The following is a 19,284-nucleotide window of genomic DNA, read 5'->3' on the forward strand; positions in this document are numbered from 1 at the left end:
ATTGAGGTATATACCCTCTGTCCCTACACTGTGAAGAGTTTTGATGAAGAAAGGATGCTTTTGGGTATGCGTGATAGTGTTACAGTTATGTTTCATTTTAAAAATACAGGTATTTAAAAAATCTGTAAGAACTCATTCTGAGGTATTTGTGGATCAAATGATACAAGCTTGTTTGAAATAACTCAGTACGCGCAGGGTGGGTGTGATGAAATGGGGCTGGCGGGGGGTACACCATGTCTGAAGCTCGGTGACAGGTACATCGTGGGAGGAAGAGGGTTTGGCATTAGTCTCTGCTTTTGTATGTTTTTAGTTTTCCATGATAAAGTACTAAAATATCCATACACAGACACCATCTCAGTCTGGACTGCCAGCACCCCCACCCTGGCCGAGGTCCCTCCTCCATCAAGCTCTGGGCTCTCTGTCTCTTGCTGGTGTCTTTCCTCCGTACCCCCCATTCCTAGCACCGTGGTCGTGTGGTCAGACCCTGGCAGTGGGTTCTCATTGCCCCTTGTGTGCCAGCAACGCCCCACCGACCTCCCTCCTGGCCTCCTAGGCCCCACCTCATGCTTCTTTCCACTCATCACTGAGCTGCCAACACTGTCCGCACCAGGACAATTATCCCCCTAAAGCTTGCATGGAGAGCTCATCCTCCCAGACATCCATCAAGGCCTTGAGGTCTACCCCGAATCACTCATATTTCGGAAACTGCTGTCCCCGTCTTCGGCACGGCTAATCTCCGTACCTGCTCTGCTTTACTTTTCCCCCTTAGCACATCACTTCAAAACACAGGAAAGAATTTACTTATTACACTTCTCAGAATAGAAAGAAATGAAGTTTCATAGGGACAACACCTTCTGTCTCTTTTGCTCACAGATAGATCCCGAGAACCTACAACCATGCCTGGCATACAGTGGGTGCATAATAAACACTTTTTAGAGAATAAGTGATCTGTGTCATTGAAGTAAATCCCGTCCTCCCTGTGATGGAAGGGATCGAGGTACACAGTCGGTCCAAGGAGCAAGCGGGCCCCACAGGGGTCTTCCACTCGATGGAAAGCTCAGGTTTGGCCCCGTGTCTGCCAGTGACCGGTCTGGCCTCGGCGAGCAAGTCTTTCTAGAACCTCTGCACCCCCATCAATGCCGCTTCATTCGTGGTGTGACCCTCGAGCAAGCCTGGGGTCGTGGGAAGAGGCAGACTGACACGCACGCCTTGCAGGTTAGAGACCCGCGTCCAGAGGGGTGCATGGCCGGAAGCTCTAGCAACACCAGGATCCCCGGGGTGGGCTGCACCTGGCCGGAACCAGCAGGAGGCGCCCGGCCTGCCCAGGGCCCACTCAGATGCAGCTTCATGGGTTATCGGGTTCTGGAGTCAGAGCTGGGCAGCCCAGTGCGACCCACCTTGCCTCTGACGTCCAGGGGCCTGCCCGGGGTTGGGCTTCTCTCTGAAGAAAATGCGAGCAGCCACAGTCTGCGTGTGCAGGGACGTGCTCAACAAGTCATGGGGGCCAGTGACACTGTGAAACCCGGAAGCAGAGGGACCGCATGTCCCGAGAATTAAAAGAATTTGCTGAAGTGTAACAGCCAAACCTGCTTATTTTGCTGATGCTGGGAGACCAGGGAGCACAAAGATGATTTGGCCTGGGGATTTGGCACATTTGCCAGGGTCTGGGTTCCCGGCACCTGCACGAGCCGCACGCGCTGGTCCGGACCAGCGGCGTTCGTGGTGGGCGGCCTGTGACTGGAGCGGGGCTGACGGTGATCCCGGGGGGTCAGGCAGGGCAAGGATTCCGGGTTTGTGCAGATGGGGTTGTGGATTTGTCGTGTTTCACCCTGACTGCGTCTCCCAAGAGGGCCCGGAGGACAGTGCTTTCCACTCACAGCGCTGAAAAATACACGTCCGGAACCCAAGCCTCCCTGAAAAGCATCCGAGAAATAGGCCCGGGACGGAGGTGAAGACTCGGCCTTGGAAGAGGGCTCCCTGATTCCCACGGGTCCAGGGAGGCGCAGCCCCAGGCGCTTGCGCAGCCCCCTGAGGGCCCGGCTCCCAGGAGAGCAAGCAAGGCCAGCATGGTCATCAGAATACCACGGCTGACCAGGACTCTGGAGCATGGGACCGGGAGACATAAGCAGCCACATCTGCGCCACTGAAAACGTCTGAGAGCCTGGCTTGAATCAGACAAGCGAGCCGTCGCCACCCCATAATCTGTGCTCGTAGCTACATCAGCCAGGGTTCCGCTGCGGACAGCAGAATCCCCTGCAGCTGGTTTATGAGGAGAGGGATTTAATATGGGGCGTTACGGGACGGCTGGAGAGTGAGCCTCTAGGGCTGAGCAGCTCCCAGGGGCACCCTGCCCAGGGGCGGGCAAGAGAGCAGCCCCCTCCCAGCCCCCACAGCTGACTGACCATCAAGGGGCCTCTGTGGCTCCGGGGAGAGCTGCTATAGCGAGGGGGAGCGGGGGTGACGGGGCCACCGATGGGGACAGCCTGCTCTGCTCACTGCCCCTCTGGTTCCCCTCCATGTTGCATTCGTGGATCAGGATTTAATTTTCAACAAATTACTCCCCCAGAAACTTCTAGAAAGTTTGACATTCACATTAGCTTTCTCTCTCTCAGCCTAAACTTTTTTTTTTTTAAGAATTTTGAGTGCTTTTAACAATTCCTTGCCTTTCCACTTGAGTCTAGGTAGAAAGCTGACCTGGATGACCTCCATGCCCCTTCCGGCTGTGTCTCCAGTGACCCCACAGGGCACACCTCCGGCCTTCCGCTCACATGAGTTCCATCCCCATTTCTTGCATATTATTTTTAATAAAATCCAAAAGGCTGAGCATGAACTGGAGGTAAAATATAAAACAGCCTCCAGCCAAATGTCAGTTCAAGAGTTTCAGAAAGAGGAACCCCAAGACAAATTTATCATTTATGTTTATGCAAAAGTGTGTTGGGTCTTCGGACTTCCCAGAGGCATGGAAAAATAACACCTCAGAGATTTACATAAGCAGGAGGGCGGGGGAAGGCCTCGAACCGGTTGGCTTCTGTTATCATCTGGTTTAAAAAATGAGAGTTTTCATTAGGAAGTCAGCTCACCTGCATGGGGCCCTCCTTCTCCGAGAGCACAAGAAGCCAGTGCTCCCCCGGGGGGCCGCTCAGGACCACAGATGACAGAGCAGGGTGCAGGACAGGGATGTATACACCTGTTGGGGACCAACGAAAAAGGGAAATGTAAGACCCCTTGCTCAAAAGGCAAGGAAAAAAGTGTGGTTCAAAGTACAGAAATATAAAGCTTCTTCCTTTTTCCCGTGGTGTCTGCCTCAACTTGTCATGATGTTCTTAGTCATTCTACGAAGAGAAAAAATAAAATGTTGTTACTGTGAATCTTCTTGTTCATCTTTATATTTTAGCTGCAAACACAAGAGCACTTCCTGTCTCTGGGTGTCTCCGAGGTTAGACAATTTACATCTCCTAGCTAACGCACACATGCATTCTGTCCCTATGAGGGGTGGAAATGCGGAAAAGCCACCTCTCGGCATTTCGCACTCATTTCTTCATACGTGTGCCTCCTGCCCACCCTGTCCACCCCGGGGAAGTTGGGAAGGAAGAGGGTCTGGGAGGTAAAGGACTGCAAACAGGCTGCTCTGCCTTCTTCTCTCCATCAAGACGTTTCTAGCCTAAGTGATAAGCTAACGTGGGGCGCCAAGAAGGGAGAGACAGGCTTATTTCCTTGCTGTCCGAGTCTCTTACTGTGTTCGAAGCCAGGTTCTGGTTCGAACGGAAAGCACGGCTTCTCAGGCTGTTGGTCATCAATGCAACAAAACACTTGCTTTTCTCTCCTGTGGAGCCTCGCTGACTCGCACGCCCTGTGGGCCCACTGGAGTTGTGTGTTCACGGGCCCTGAGAATGTGTTTACGGACGGGCCGCGAGGAAAATGGGCACACATGAGGCAGGGATTTCCTCTGCCCCCGTGTTCACTCCACAGTCCCATCAGACTTCATTTACAAAACACAGGTCCGGGGCGCCCGGGTGGCCCACTCTTGATTTCAGTTCAAGTCATGATCTCAGGGTCATGCGGTCAAGCCCCATGTCCAGCTCCATGCTCAGAGGGGCGTCTGCTTCTCTCTCTCTCCCCCTCTCCCTCCTCTCCGTCCCTCCCACCCCTCTCCCTCTCTTAAAAAAATAAAATTAAAATAATAAAATCTAAAAAGAAAACACAGGTTCAAAGAGAAAACCATCAGGAATTTCGAGACAGCGGCCAGGCTCAGGGCCTTCCTGAGTGCAGGCCTGTGTGACCGCCCGCCCGGCCGGCTACAGCTCTATGCTTTGCCCACCTCCTGGGATAAACAGGCCCCCCAAAATTCAAGCTCTCTTTTTCTAAATTCTCCGTAGTTATTTGAACCACCATTGGCTTCATCATTGGGTTAGTGCTGGGGTTAGAAGGCACTTGCACCCACGGGCCCCAGGCTGAGGGCAGCCCCATGACACAGCTACCACGAAGGTGGAAAGGTCAGAGGTCAGGGGCCAGGGTAGGGGGGCTCGGGAGCTCCCCACCTGCCTTTTGTGTGGCCCTTCTCAGTGCTGGCGGCCCAGACTTTACAAGCGGCGGATCCAGTGCTGACAACGAGGCTGCAAGGACGAGTAACACCTGCTTCCTACACGAGGAAACTGGGGCCCAAACTCCTGAGATTCAGCCTCATGTCTGTCCGACGGCAGCCCCGCCGGCCTCCCACGCAGCAAACCTCCTCCCTGGCCAGCGACCCGCGTCTGAACAGATGAGCCGGGTGGGTGTGGAGACGACCACGCTGGGAGGAAGCGCGCAGGGAAGAGGGCCTCTGTGCGGAGGTTTCGGGGGGATCCGCCTCGGCACGTCCCCAAGGTGGGCAGGTTGTGCTTGGCAAACCTCAGGATGGCTGCCTTCCTCCTTTAGCTTTTCTAGTGCGAACCAGGCTAATCAGGTAGCCAAGGAGAAACAAAAAACCATGGAAGTGGAGCAACAGAAGACATTCGGAGGCTGAACTGTGGGAGACGGGGGACGCCGTGGGAGACTGGAGGACTAGCCATAAGCTGGGAGACGGGGCCGTCTGTCCCGGAGCCCGTGCGAGGTGGACAAGCGGAGCTCACAGAGAAGGGGCAGCATTCAAGGACGAGGTTGAGGGCCAGTCTAACCTGACCAAACACCCACACGGTCAGGAGGACAGTAGCAAGGAGGCAAGTGACCCAAGGGCATGAGTGGTTTGCCTCCCAGCCCCAGAAAGTCTGATGGCAGATGGCAGACAAGTCCTTTCTTCATTATTTCTGCCTCTTGCCCTCACCTACGAGACTCAAGGTGCTGCAGACACCACCCTAAAGGAAGCTGGGAAATCCTCCTTGAGACTCTTAACAAGTCTTGTCATCCTGGCCAAGAACGCTCAAACCTCAAGACATCCCTTCACCGAACACTGAAGCAGACACAGAGGTGAGCCTCAGAAACGTGCACGAAGTGAAAGCACCCGGACCCAGGAGAGCACCTGTCACGCGAGTCCATGGTGTGGTCAGAAAGGCGAACCTACAGAGAAAGAAAGTAAATTAGTAATCTGCAGCCTGGGCCTGTGGGGGGTGGAAAGTTCTATCTGGGGCAGTGGAAATTTTTACAACGTGGGCAGTGGTGCTAAGAAAAGTGAATTTTTTCTTCGAAAATTATGCTTCAGTGGAGTTATTAAATATATAAGCGTTCGCTCAGTGATTTTCCTTAAGCGTTCATTACCACGAATCAGGGCAGTTAGGTAGAATCCCTGAAGTGTAGAAACTTGAGAGAGCAGCAGGCTTTGGGGCAAGCTGGTTAGGTTTTGAACTTGCCAAACACAAAGTTTTCACACCAGCCCAAGGGCACAGGTGTTGTTGCCTCTGTTTGTAAAGACAAAGCAACTTGGGATCAAGTTTAATTATTTGTTTAAGGTCACGCAGCTGGTAAGTGGCAAAGCCCCGAGTCTCCCTGGGGACAGAGCCTGCTCCCCGTCCCCTGTCTGGCCCTACAGAACACTGCCTATTAGATTTTCCCTCCTGAAAATGACCTGAGTACCATTTAAGAAATTAAACTCTCCTTTCGTCCAGATTTGTTCACGCCGCGAAGACTTTTCCCTCACCTGTGTGCCCCCTCTTGCCACTACGTCCCATGAGAGCTTTCCCTGTGGTTTCCTCGACAACAGAGGATCATTATGGGAGGTGCCACCTTTTTCCCAGAGGGACTCACAGAGCCCTGCAAGGATCAGATGACTGCGGCTCATCCCCCCTTTCTACTAAAGGTCCCCCACGAGCGTTTGGCTTTGATCTGCAGGGACCCAGAGCCATGGTAGGCATACACAGAAATAGTACAGTGTGTATTTATGAACTCAGAACATGGGGTTTCAGGGTTTCCATTTCCTGCCACCAGGGACTCAGAATAGGCCCTTAATTGGTCTTGCGAATCATTTAACCATAGAAACTGCGGCTTCAGCAGTGTTGCATCTGGAACCCTGCTGAAACGTCAAGGACCGTTGAATCTCTTCACTGAATTTGCGGGACCCCTGCCCAAACGGATGGGGGTTCCAGTCCCACCTCCACCACTTACTGGCTGTGAGGTTCTGGGTTCACAAGGGACTGGAAGTTAAGGTCCTTAATGTCCTTGAGCCTCGGTTTCCCTCAGCCATAAAATGAGGGTAATAACACCTGCCTGAGAGCATGCTGTCTTAGTCCCCATTCAACATGCTTCAGGGTTGATGCAAAGATTAAATCAGGGAAGCCAGGCAATGTGCCTGGTGTGACGCTCTACTATGGTAAGCATCCAGCATGGGGGAACCCTGAGGGTAAGGATCTTGTTCCGTTCCAGATAAAGCTCACCTGCCCCATTTCAGCCTCCGAGACCAACCTCAACTGTCAACAAGAATGGAACTTTTGAAAAGTCACATCCCCACTCACAAGCTAGGAAGAACAGCTTTTAACCTCAGTGAAATTCAAATTTTAAACCAAACCAAAGGAAGAAGTGAACACAGACCCCTACACACAGCTCTAGGAAGACGTCCAGCTTCTCCAAACATTGCTGGCAAAACCCTCAAGGTCAAAGCTTCAGCACATGACCCTTACTCAAAAGGTAAGATTTCTCAGAGTTCACAGTCTCTCATGGTTTGTCTCCCCCTCTGATTTCCCCCAATTCGCTTTTCCTTTCCTTCTCCTAATATCCTCCATGTTATTCCTTATGTCCCACAAGTAAGTGAAACCATGTGATAATTGACTCTCTCTGCTTGACTTGCTTCACTCAGCATCATCTCCTCCAGTCCCGTCCATGTTGACACAAAAGTTGGACCTTCATCCTTTCTGAGAAACAAACTGGGGGTTTTGGAAGGAGGGGGTGGGGGTTAGGTGAGCTGGGTGGTGGGTATTAAGGAGGCGTGTATTGCGTGAAACACTGGGTGTGGTGCATAAACAAATGAATCTTGGAACACTGAAAAAAAATATTTTTTTTAAAAGGCAAGATTTGGGGGTTTGAGGGCTGGGACCGGATGGCAGGGCTGAACAAAGCACCACACAGACACAGGAGGGGGTGGTGGGCAGTCTTGTCTCTACAGGTGCAAACGCCATCAGCTGGAGAGAAGTACGAGCCAACCCCGTCACAGAGAAATGCCGTGAAATGCTTCAAGCCAGGAGGACTGCCCTCTGCCCCCAGGACAGAGGCCGTGGCAGAGACGGCGAGGAAATGCTCTGAAGTGACATGAGTAGGTGGGAGCTGTCTGCTGCCCGGCTCACACCCCTGGTCTTCCCCCAGCCTCTTCTTCAGCTAACACACAGCTGGGAGAGCCCGGGCCTCGTTCAGAGATGAGCTGCACTCGAATGTTACTAGCATTGGATTCACCATAAGGACAAGAGTAATTTTGGCAAAGAGTATGACCAGAAGTAGACCCATGCCACTAAGGCAAACAGGGGAAATCAGAAAAATTCTTTGAAAAGTTCTCTTTTTTACATAATAGACATTTGGGGAGTGAAAAACAAAAGAAAAGAAACAAGGTTGGAGGTAAATACAAATAGTTTGAAAACAGAAAAAGACTAAACACTGCTATAATGTAGCAGTCTTTTCTCAAAGACAGCTTTGAGAAAAGTAAGCACACTAAAATGGGAAGGAATAAGAAGGTTAAAATTATTATGGGTAAATAACGGGTAAGAGTGACAGACAGAAGAGCCAACGTACCCATTCATGGCACGCTGAGCAAAGCCAACGGAATAAATGAAAATAGAAAATATCTAAAGTTGTAATAGAAGAGGACATCCCGAGCACAGAGATAGGACTGGCAAGGAGACATTCTGATGAAGGGACAGTCCAGCTGGGGGAATAGGAAGGAGTCGAGTGACAGGAACGCCACGGGGAGAGACAGTGTTCGAACCCCCACTGTGAGAGGACCGGACAATGCTGCAAGAGAAGCATGTTGAACCAAGAACTTCAAACCCAGATATCCTCAGAATAAAGGCAAAGACAGATTCTTTCTAACATGTAAGAGCGTAGGGATCTACTTAACGTATTTAATCAAAACATATTAGTGCTTCCTTAGGTCAAATCAAGAGCTCAGGGAGCCCTGAGGACAAAATAGGACGTGGAGTTGGAGGTGAGCCCTCGACCCACGAGAACACGGCGCCAACACTCTGCAGTTGTAGGTCTTGGTACAAAGGGTATAACTTGGGAAATGTGGAAATCATATTATTACTAACCAGGAGCTGAAAGAGACGAAAACATGGGGAGAAGTAAAGTGGGCTGATTTCTTTCTTTTTTCCTCAGGAAATAGAGTCCAATGAAGAAAAAGAGCTTTAAGATCACTAGAGTCGTAGAGTTAACCCACTAAGAGAACGAAGAGGCAGCTACACGGGGCCTCTTCGGAGTACGAGCAGCGTAATACAGCCCTTAAAGAAAATACAGACCAGAGGCTGAAGGAAAATAAAACGACTAGAAGAGAAAGTTTGATGACACAGACTTAAACGACAGAACGAAGACCAACACGGTTGCTCTATGAATATATAACAAATGTTATAAAAGCGATGGACATTTGGGATCTAAAAATAAGACCCAATGGACTTTTGCCTATACTATATGCCAGAAATAATTCTACAACAAAGTGACCTAGAAGGTAAAGTAAATCGATGCTAAAAGCATACCCAGTAGACACACAAACAGGAGTCCTGACATTAATACCAAACAAACCTAATTCGAGCTAAAAAGAAAATAAAAAATTTAAATTGTACCAAAAGACAGGTACTATATAGTGATAAAGAACCTGAGGTTGATCATGAATTTCCATCTGTCAGATCACATAATTTTACAACTTACAAGTCAACCAAAAGTTAGTAGTACAAGAGAACAGTAAAGATCTACTTAACGTATTTAATCAGCCGGTTACACTAACTGTGTGTAGAACCTTCTTTCCTGAAGATAAAGAATAGACACTCCTTTTCAGGGAATTCTTAACAACAACAACAGCAAAGACCATGTTAGGTCACAGAAACTCCTGGTAAATTCCAGAAACTAGGGTATGTACACACCATATTCTTGGATTAAAATGGAATGATTAATAAAATGTCATTATTAATAGCAAAAAAAATAGAAAAAGAAAAATCTACCATGTAGATATTTGAAAATTCTAAAAATTCAGTTTCAAAGAGAAATTCAAAACTGAAATTGCAAAGTATCTAGGACATGCTATAATAAAGACTGTATCAGAACTTACAAAATATGGCTAAAGCACAGAAAAAAAATTCATAGCTTTGAATATTCATATTGATAAAAAGGAAAAAAATTAAAATAGATAAACATTTTATTTGAGTAATTTGAAGACAACAGTACATCTAAGAAACGCATAAATGTAAAAATTACAAAACAGGAAAAAGAGCTATAATAAAATTCAGGAGCTGGTTATTTTGAAATTAAGATATAAACACCAGGAAATAAAACCCAGGAAAAATAAAGAAAATAAAATAAAAATAAAAATTGTCCTGAAGTAAGAAGAAAATCTGAACAGATAAATTACCATGGTAGGAATTTAGACCGTTACCAAGGAACAATCTTATTGAAAAAAAAAAAAAAATCAGTTCAAGACAGTTTCACAGCTAGATTTTTTGGTAACACCATTGACTATATTCCCTAGTGTACCTTAAAAGTTAATTTTTTATTTCAAGTTACACATCCAATATGAGTCAGGAGCTCCCCCCAACAAAAGGGCAGATGACCCGGCTTTCACCACTGTGTACCTGTGATCTCTGGAACACACGGGCTTTTGGGACACACACACCTGCTCTTGTCTATTTCAGCCTGGGAGAAGCAGGGGCCGCTTCCACTCACAGTCCACCAGGCACACCTACTCACACGGTCCTCTGCTATTTGGGAGCTGGGAAATGTGGAGTATGTGGCTATTCACTGAGCAGTAAATGTCTGCCATATAGCACTGGCTGATGATTAAAGGCCAAGAGAAATAAAATACAAAAATTGGAAAGAATAAGGTAAAATTGAAACATATATGCATAAAAAGCAGAAGCTGAGGCAGACTAAAATTAGTAAGAATGCAGATTTGAGTGACATGATTAACAAGCTTGATCTAATTAGAAAAATAAACTCGAAGACAAAGGCATTATTAGGGATAAATGAAGTATAACTTAATGGTAAAAGAAAAAAAATACCATTCCTAAGAGAGATATAATAAGCCAATCTCAGTTACCTATTGCTGCATAGAAAACCACCCCCAAAACTTGTGGCTTAAGACAGCAGTGATGCTGTGGGTTGTCCGTGCACCTGGGCCGGCTAGGGTCCCTCAGGGAGCTGCATTCACCTAGGAACGCAGTCAGTGGGAACAGGCAAGATGGCTTCATTCGCACGTCTAGAGCCTCGCCTGGGGAGGCAGGGGCAGCTGCAGGTGGTAGGACTCTCCAGTAGGGCGCTCAGACGTCCGTACCGGTAGAGCCTGACTCCAAGACAATAAAACAAACCTTGCCAGGGCTCTGAAAGGCCAGGTTCAAAACGTGTTTAGCTTTACTTCTGCCACGTTCTATCGGCAAGTCACAGGTCAGCTAGATTCAAGCGTGAGGGACATACAATGAACTTTCTGATGGCAAGAGCAGGGTGCACGTACAGATGTGAGAAGAGTTGTCTCTTGGGAGACCGTCCACCCTCTAGCCACAATATGCACATCCTTCTTATATGAAAAATAAGCCCACCACCTCCAGAGACCCCCCAAAGATCTATCCAAACACAGTAACAGATTCAGATACAGATTCGATCCTCTAAATCAGGTCCAAAGGTAGACGAGCCCCCTCTGATGTGGTTCTCAGGTTAGAAACATCTAGAGAAACTGAGGGTTGCTGGAAGGGAGCAGGATGGGGGGGGATGGGCTAACTGGGGGATGGGCATTAAGGAGGGCAATTGAAGCGATGAGCACTGGGTGTTCTATGCCACCGATGGATTACCGAATTCTATCTCTGAGATGAATAATACAGTATTTGTTCATTAAATTGAATTTAAATTTAAAAAATTAAAAAGGAACATATAGAGATAAGATAGACATTTAATAGTGGTAAGTGTGTCAAACCACCAGGAAGAAATAATAATGCTAAATTTATATGCACCCCATGAAAGTTCAAAATATAAAATGAAAACATGAGCAGAAATGAAAGAAGTAGACAAATTCACCATTACAGTGGAAAGCTTTAACATAATTCTTTTGGTAACTGGCAGAAAATCAGAAAAAAAAAATGTAGCTATATGCCAACTATAAATATTTAGGAAAAAACTTGATGATGTCACTTACAGTTATATCAAAAATACATATCAAATATTTAGGAACAAGCCTAACAAAAGATGTAACTTCTACAAGTTACAGAGAATTCTTGAGAGAAGTTCAAGCTGACCTACGTAAAGGGAGAGCTACCCATGTTTATGGATTGGAAGACTCACCCCGTGTTAAGTTATATAAATTGACTTACCAAGTCAGCACAATTCCAAGTATTAAAAATTCAGTGGGTTTTTGGTATTGGTTTTTTTTTTTTTTTGAGAAGATAGGAGTAGAAATTCACAAGTTGATTTTTAAATGCACAGAAAAATATAAAGAGACCAAAAGAGCCACAGATTTGTTGAGGAAGAGCAATATTTCATGACAAACTATTAGATATTAAGACTTACTAAAAAACAACATTAGGGGCTCCTAGGTGGCTCAGTCATTAAGTGTCCGGCTTCAGCTTAGGTCATGATCCCAGGGTCCTGGATTCAAGTCCTGCATCGGGTCCCCTGCTCAGTGGGGAGTCTGCTTCTCCCTCTCCCTCTGCCCCTCCCCGACTGTTAGTGAGTTCACACACTCTCTCGTGCTCTCTCACGTGCACTCTTTCCCTCTCTCACTTGCGAAATAAATACATATAATCTTTAAAAAAAGAAAAAGAAAAAGAAACATTAATTGGGACAGTGTGGTGCTGGCATGAGAATGGACAGCCAAAGGGAAGAGAAGAGCCTCCAGAAGCAGAGCCACGTGGCTGTTGGTTTATGACAAAGGTGAAATTGCACAGAGCTGTGGAGAGCCTGGATTTTCAGTAAATATGAGAACTGAGCAAAGTGGCCACTTGTAAGTGATTATAGACCCTTAAACACAAAAGTCAATTCCAATGATATAGTAGATAAAAGTAAAATAAATATTTCTAGAAAGTAACAGGAGAACAGTTTCAAGAGCTTGGAGTAGATAAAATTTCCTGAAAGGGACGGGAAAAGCTCTCACCATAAAGGAAAAGATTGATAAAGGGCACATCAGAGTTGGAGGAGTGGTTTGCCAAAGGGTCTCATCACAGGGGGAACAGGCAAGCCACAGACCGGGGAAGACATTGCAATACGTATCCAAAAGAGGAATCATGTCCAGCTTTAAAAGCCCACAGTACGGAATGAGAAAGTCTGAAAAACAATAGAAAAATGGGAAAGGATTTGAACAGACATTTCACATTAAGAAAGACTATCTAAATTGCCAATTAAAATATGAAAGTTGCTCAATTGCAAAATTCACCAGGGACACAATCGAAACCACGTTGAGATCATCCCAGCAGAAGGGCTGAAACTCACAAGAATACATATAATACCAACATCACCAAGGATTTCAGAGCAATGAGAACTCGCACACCCTCGTTGATGGGGGTGTGCGTTAGCACAACAATTTGGAAAATAGTTTCGTGGTACCTTCTAAAAATATACGCAAGCCTTGGGAGCCACAGATTCCACTCCTGGGCGTGTACCCGGTAGAAATGTGTGCACACGCACTCCACGAGAATGACCCAAGAATTTTCACAGCAGTGCTGTTTGCATCCAAAAGCATAAAAAGCCTCTTTGCTCACATTTGAGGTCCTCCTGCTGGACTGAGATGGATTAACCTTTACTTACCCTGAAATGCTTTTCTGGTCTCTGAGCACAGCAAGTGGGAGGAAGCACAGTATACGTAAAACGACGTGCATTTGTGGATGTGAATGGTCCCCTTAGGAGACCAGGGTATAACCTTGAGAAAGGGGTAAGAGATGTTATTTGAAAGGAAGAAACTGGCACTCCTCACGGTACTAATGTCTTCAGGATCTTTGTTGACCAGGATGGAAACTTGACTTAAAAAGTTATAAAAGCAATACACATACATAGTAATTTTTTTTTAAATCAAACAGTATAAAAAGACATAAAATGAGTATTTCCTTCCCCATCCACAGTTCTTTAAGTGTAACTACTATTTTAGGTACACTTTCCAGGAAGAAAAAAAAAGTATCTCTCTATCGGTTGATACACACATGCGTTCCATTTTTCCCATGTACGCCACTGGGACCACAGTTCATGTATCAGGCCCCTCTTCCCACTAGCCGGGGTGGTGTTGCCTGATGATCCCTGCGGGTTGGCCTCATCTGTAATGGCTACATTGCATATTGTTGTAGCGATGTATCAGAATATTTGTGAACAGTCCGGCATTCGTGATCTTTCCCGTGTTTGCAGTGCTTGGGCAATTCTGGATGGCGCTACCATAAACATTCTCTTCGACAATGCACGCATACTTTCCTCAAGGTTATTTCTCAGCGTTAGAAATGCAGGGACGAGGGTATGTGCTTTTTAAAAACCCTAGCATTATTTCCTCACTTTGATCACAGGGCAGGAAAATTTGATTAGTAGTTAAAATGGGTACTTCCACTTCCTTTTTTCTAATTCACTAAGGCATCTTGCTCTCTGTAAAAGAAATTTTTCAGATGTGCTCCTTGGGGCTGCTAGGCGGTGTACTACTCTCAGATCAAAACCAACCCTGTTTCTCCTGAGAAAACCACTCTTTTGGTCTCAGCCCTGGGCAGGCCAGGTCTTCATGCTGCTGTGGGTGTCAGTGCTGGTCCTGGGTGAGTAGAACTTCTCAATGGGGTCCCCGGGTAAGGCAGGGACAGCCTCTCTCTCCCCCTGGGCCTGGTCCTTCTTACAGCTCAGACACTCTTTCCTGTGTGGGGAGATTATATTCTCAGGATTCACCATCCAGCTCAGCGGTTTCTCCCTTAAGGCTGAAGGAGTGGGCAGAGCAGGGATAAACCTTCAGTCCTACAGAGGAGGAAGCCTAGTGACCCCAACAGTTAAGGTCCTAGTCATTGTTTTTCTACAATAACTATTACTTCAAGAAGTCCAGAAAACGTATGATGTTTGCTTGTTCCTATTGCCTTATTTACAGAAGACCTTCCTTTTCTCTCTGCAAAGGACATACACTTACTGCTTGTATGACAAGCCCAGGTCCTGGTCCTGGGCAGCGAAGGGCACTGTCTCTAACACAAAAGATGTCTCCTTCCCCTGTACTCAAATGCAAACCACAGCAGTGATGGGAGGATAAAGAACACAGGGGAAGGGAGGGACCCAGAGGGGAGGTAGGTAAGGCACGAGGAAAACCTAAGGCATGCGACATTCTTTTTCCCCAGGCTTATTGAAGTGTAATTAACAAATAAAAATTGTACATACTGAAGATGTAAAAGGTGACATTTTGATATAATATATTATTAAAATAAGTACCATGATTGAGCTAATTAACATTTCCATCTTTTCACTTCACCTTTTGTGAGTGTTTGGTAAGAACTCTCAGAATCTACCCTCCCTGCAAATTTCAAGTATACATTACTATTAACTATAGTCATCGTTGTGCATTAGATCTCCAGAACTTATTTATCTTGTAAACGAAAGTTTGTTTCTTTTGACCAACGTCTCCCCGTTCCCCTACCACCTGGAAAACACCAGTTTATTCTTTGCTTCTGTGTCAACTTCAGGTTCCACATGAAGTGGGGTCATGCAGTATTCACTTGGATCTGGCTAATTACACTTACCTTAGTGTCCTCTGGGTCCATCCACGTTGTCACAACAGCAGGATTTCCTTTTTTGAGGCTGAATAATACTTCATGGCGTATCTGTGCCATGTTGTCCTTATCTACTCATCGGATGGTAGATATTTAAATTGTTTCCATATACTGGCTATTGTAGAGAACGGGGCAGTGAGCACAGGAGTGCAGGTGTCTCTGGGAGATACTAGTATCATTTCCTCTGGATGCGTATCCAGAAGTGGGATTGTTCGGTCATATGGTAGTTTTATTTTTAAATGTTTGAAGAACCTTCATGCTGTTTTTGCACAATAGCTACTCCAAGTACATTCCCACCAACAGCACACAAGACTTCTTTTCTCCGCTTCCTAGACAATGCTTGTTCTCTTCTGTCTTTGTGACAATAATCAATCTGACAGGTGTGAGGTGATGTCTCACCTCATTATGGGTTTTGATTTGCATTTCCCTGATGATAGTGAGCATCTTTTGATATACTTCTTGGCAATTTGTATATCTTCTGTTGAGAATATCAGTTCAAGTCCTTACCTGTTTGTTTTGGGTTGTGGTTTTTTTTTTAAGAATTTATTTATTTATTTATTTGACAGAGAGAGATCACAAGTAGGCAGAGAGGCAGGCAGAGAGAGGGGGGAAAGCAGGCTTCCCACTGAGCAGAGAGCCCAATGCGGGGCCTGATCTCAGGACCCTGAGATCATGACCTGAGCCAAAGGCAGAGGTTTCAACCCACTGAGCCACCCTCCTTACCTGTTTCTTAATGAGTCTGTTTTCTTGCTGATTTGTTAGAGTTCCTTATACACGCTAGATATTAAGCCCCCTTATCAGATAAATGGCTTACAAATATTTTCTCCCATTCTGCTAGTTACCTCTTCATGCCGTTGACTATTTTCTTTGCTGTGCATAAGCTTTTTATTTTGATGCAATCCCATTTGTCTATTTTTGTTCCCTGTGCTTTTGGGGTCATACCCAAAAAAATCACATCCAAGACCAAAGCCAAGAAGCTTTCTACCTATATTTTCTTCTGGCAATTTTATAGTTTTGGGCCTTGTATGTGAGTCATTAATATATTCAAGTTTCTTTTTGTACATGGTGAGATATAAGGGCCCAATTTTTTTCTTCATGTGAATATTCAGTTGGACCAACACATTATTCAAAAGACTATTATTCTTTCCCCACTGTGTGTTCTTAGCCCTCTTGAAGACCAGTCGACTGTAAATGTGTGGATTTATTTCTGGGTCCTTGATTCTGTTTCATTGCTCTCTATGTCTACTTTCATGGCAGTTTTGGGTTACTACAGTTTTGTAATACAGTTTGAGGTGGAGAAGTATGATGTCTCCAGTTTGGTTTTCATTCAGTATTGCCTTGAATCTTACAGTCTTCTGCAGCTCCATATAAGTTTTGGGATTCTTTTTTCGAGTTCTGTGAAGAAGTACCATTGGAATTTTGATAGGGATTACATTGAATCTGTAGATTGCTTTGTGTAATATGAACATTTTAACATATTAGTCGTTCCAAGCCATAAACCCAGGATGTCTTTATATTTATTTGTGTTTTCTCTAATTTCTTTCATTGTTTTGTAGCTTTCAGTATAGAGATTGCTCACCTCCTTGGTTAAATTTATTCCTAAATATTTTATTCTTGTTGATGTTATTGTAAGTAGGATTGTTTCCCTCTTTGCTTTTTCAAATAGTTTCTTGCTCGTGTATGGAAATGTAACTCATTTTTGTGCATTGACTGTGTGTCCTTCAGCTGTACTGAATGTGTTTTTTAGTTCCAACAGTTTTTTGGCAGAACCTTTAGGGTTTTCTATATATAGGATAATACCATCTGCGAACAGACCATTTTACTTCTTCCTTTCTGATTTGGATGTCTTTTACTTCTTTTTCTTGCCTAATCACTCTGGCTAGGACTTCCAGCACTATACTGAATAGAAGCAGTGAGAGAGAGCATGCTTGCCCTGTTCCTGATCTGAAAGGAAAAGCTTTAGCTTGTCACCATTGACTATGATGTGAGTTGTGGATTTGTCATATAAGGAGATAATTTCCTTCTAGACATAATTTGTTGAGTTTTTTTTTTTATCATGAAAGTAGGTTGAATTTTGTGAAATGTTTTTATGCATCTATTGAGATAATTGTTAGATTTTTACCCTTCCTTCTGCTAATTTAGCATATCCATTTATTGCCTTGCACAAGCTGGATCAACCCGGGGTAAATTCCACATGACCCTTTCACTACACCGTTGAACTCAGTTGCCCAACATTTAGGATTTTTTTAGATCTTAACATTTTTTAGATGCTTATCAGAGATACTGGCCTGCAATTTTGTTTTCTTGTAGTGTGCTTGTTTGGCTGACCTCAGGAAGTGTGTTTAGAAGTGTTCCCTCCTCTTCAGTCCTTTGGAAGAGTTTGAGAGGATTGGAGTTAATTTTTTAAATGGTAGAATTCACCAGCGAAGTTATCTGATTCTGGACTATTGTTTTTGTTGTTGCTGTTGTTGTTGTTTTAAGATTTATTTATTTGAGGGAGAGACAATGTGAGTCAGGGGAGAGGCAGAGGGAAGGGAGAGAATCTCAAGCAGACTCCCCATTGAGGGCAGAGCCTGGCATGGGCTTGATCTCATTACCCTGAGACCATGACCTGAGCAGAAATCAAGAGTCAGATGCTTAACCAATGGAGCCATCCAGGCACCCCTTTGTTGTGTGTGGTGTTGACTAACAGGTAAATCTCCTTACTTGTTATCAGTCTGTTCAGATTTTCTATTTCTCCATGATCCAATCTTGGTAGGTTGTATATTTCTAGAAATTTATTGATTTCTTCTAAGTTTTCCAATTTGTTGGTGTATACTGCTCATAGCAGTCTTTGTTTATATTTCTGTGGTATTGGTACACCTCCTCTTTCATTTCTGATTTATTTGAGTCTTCTCTTTTTTTCTTGGTCTATCTTAAGATTTGTCAATGTATCCTTTTTAAAAAAAAATAGCTCTAGTTTTGTTCTTTTCTATTGTTTTTTTAAATTTTCTATTTGATTTATTTCTGCCCTAATTTTTATTATTTCCTTTCTTCTGCCAACTTTGGGCTTCCTGAGTTGTAAAGTTAGGTTTTTTACTTGGGAACTTTATCTTTTTCTTAAAGTAGGCGTTAATCACTATTAACTTTTCTCCTCGAATCTCTTTGCTGTAGTCCGTAAGTCTTACGATGTGGTGTTTCCATTTTTGTTTCGCTCAAGATATTTTCTGATTTCCCTTTCAATTTCTCCTTTGACCCACCAAGTGCTCAGGAGTATGTTGCTTCGCTTTCATTATTTCCAGTTTCATCCATTAATGATTTCTAGTTTCACACCATTACGGTCAGAAAACTCAATCTTCTTATATTTGAGACTTGTTTTGTGACCTAATTTATAGTCTATGCTGGAGAATGTTTTGTGTTCACTTGAGAAGAATGTGTGTTCTGGTGCTGTCGGATATCGTGTTCTATATATGGCCATTAGTTTTACATATTAGATACCTACACCCTTTGGTCTACAGTGTTGTATAAGTCTGCCATTTCCTTTATTGATTTTCTGTCAGAATAATGTGCCCACTGTTGAAAGTCCCCTACTATTATTGTATTGTTACCTATTTCTTATTTCAGTTCTGCTATTTGTTTTATATATTTAGGTGCTTTCATAAAGGGTGCACATATATTGTATATCCTCTTGATGAATTACCCACCTTATCATTGTATAGTAACTTCGTTTCTTGTTACAATTTTTGAATTAAGATTTATTTTGTCCGGTAAAAGTAGAGTCATTCTTGCTGTCTTTTGGTTACCATACCTGTGGGATATATTTTCCATCCTTTTACTTTGAGCCTATGTGTGCCCTTAAATCTAAAATGAAACTCTTGTAAGTGGCATATAGTTGTATTGTTTATTCATTCAGCTGACCTATGTTTTTTATTTGAAAATTTAATCTTTTTAAATT

The 19,284-nt window shown here is 44.6% G+C and overlaps 1 protein-coding gene across 1 annotated transcript in view; it reads left to right on the forward strand.

The window, feature by feature from the left end:
• The first annotated feature begins 14,211 nt into the window (after positions 1–14,211).
• FCRL5 (Fc receptor like 5) overlaps positions 14,212–19,284 on the forward strand; it is a 32,498-nt gene continuing 27,425 nt past the window's right edge. Inside the window, exon 1 of the mRNA XM_047704584.1 lies at positions 14,212–14,360. Within this exon, the coding sequence (XP_047560540.1) occupies positions 14,330–14,360 (31 nt within the window). The 5' untranslated portion in view covers positions 14,212–14,329. The remainder of the gene's footprint in view (positions 14,361–19,284) is intronic.

Source organism: Lutra lutra, chromosome 15, assembly GCF_902655055.1.
Source record: "Lutra lutra chromosome 15, mLutLut1.2, whole genome shotgun sequence".
Classification (NCBI taxonomy): domain Eukaryota; kingdom Metazoa; phylum Chordata; class Mammalia; order Carnivora; family Mustelidae; genus Lutra; species Lutra lutra.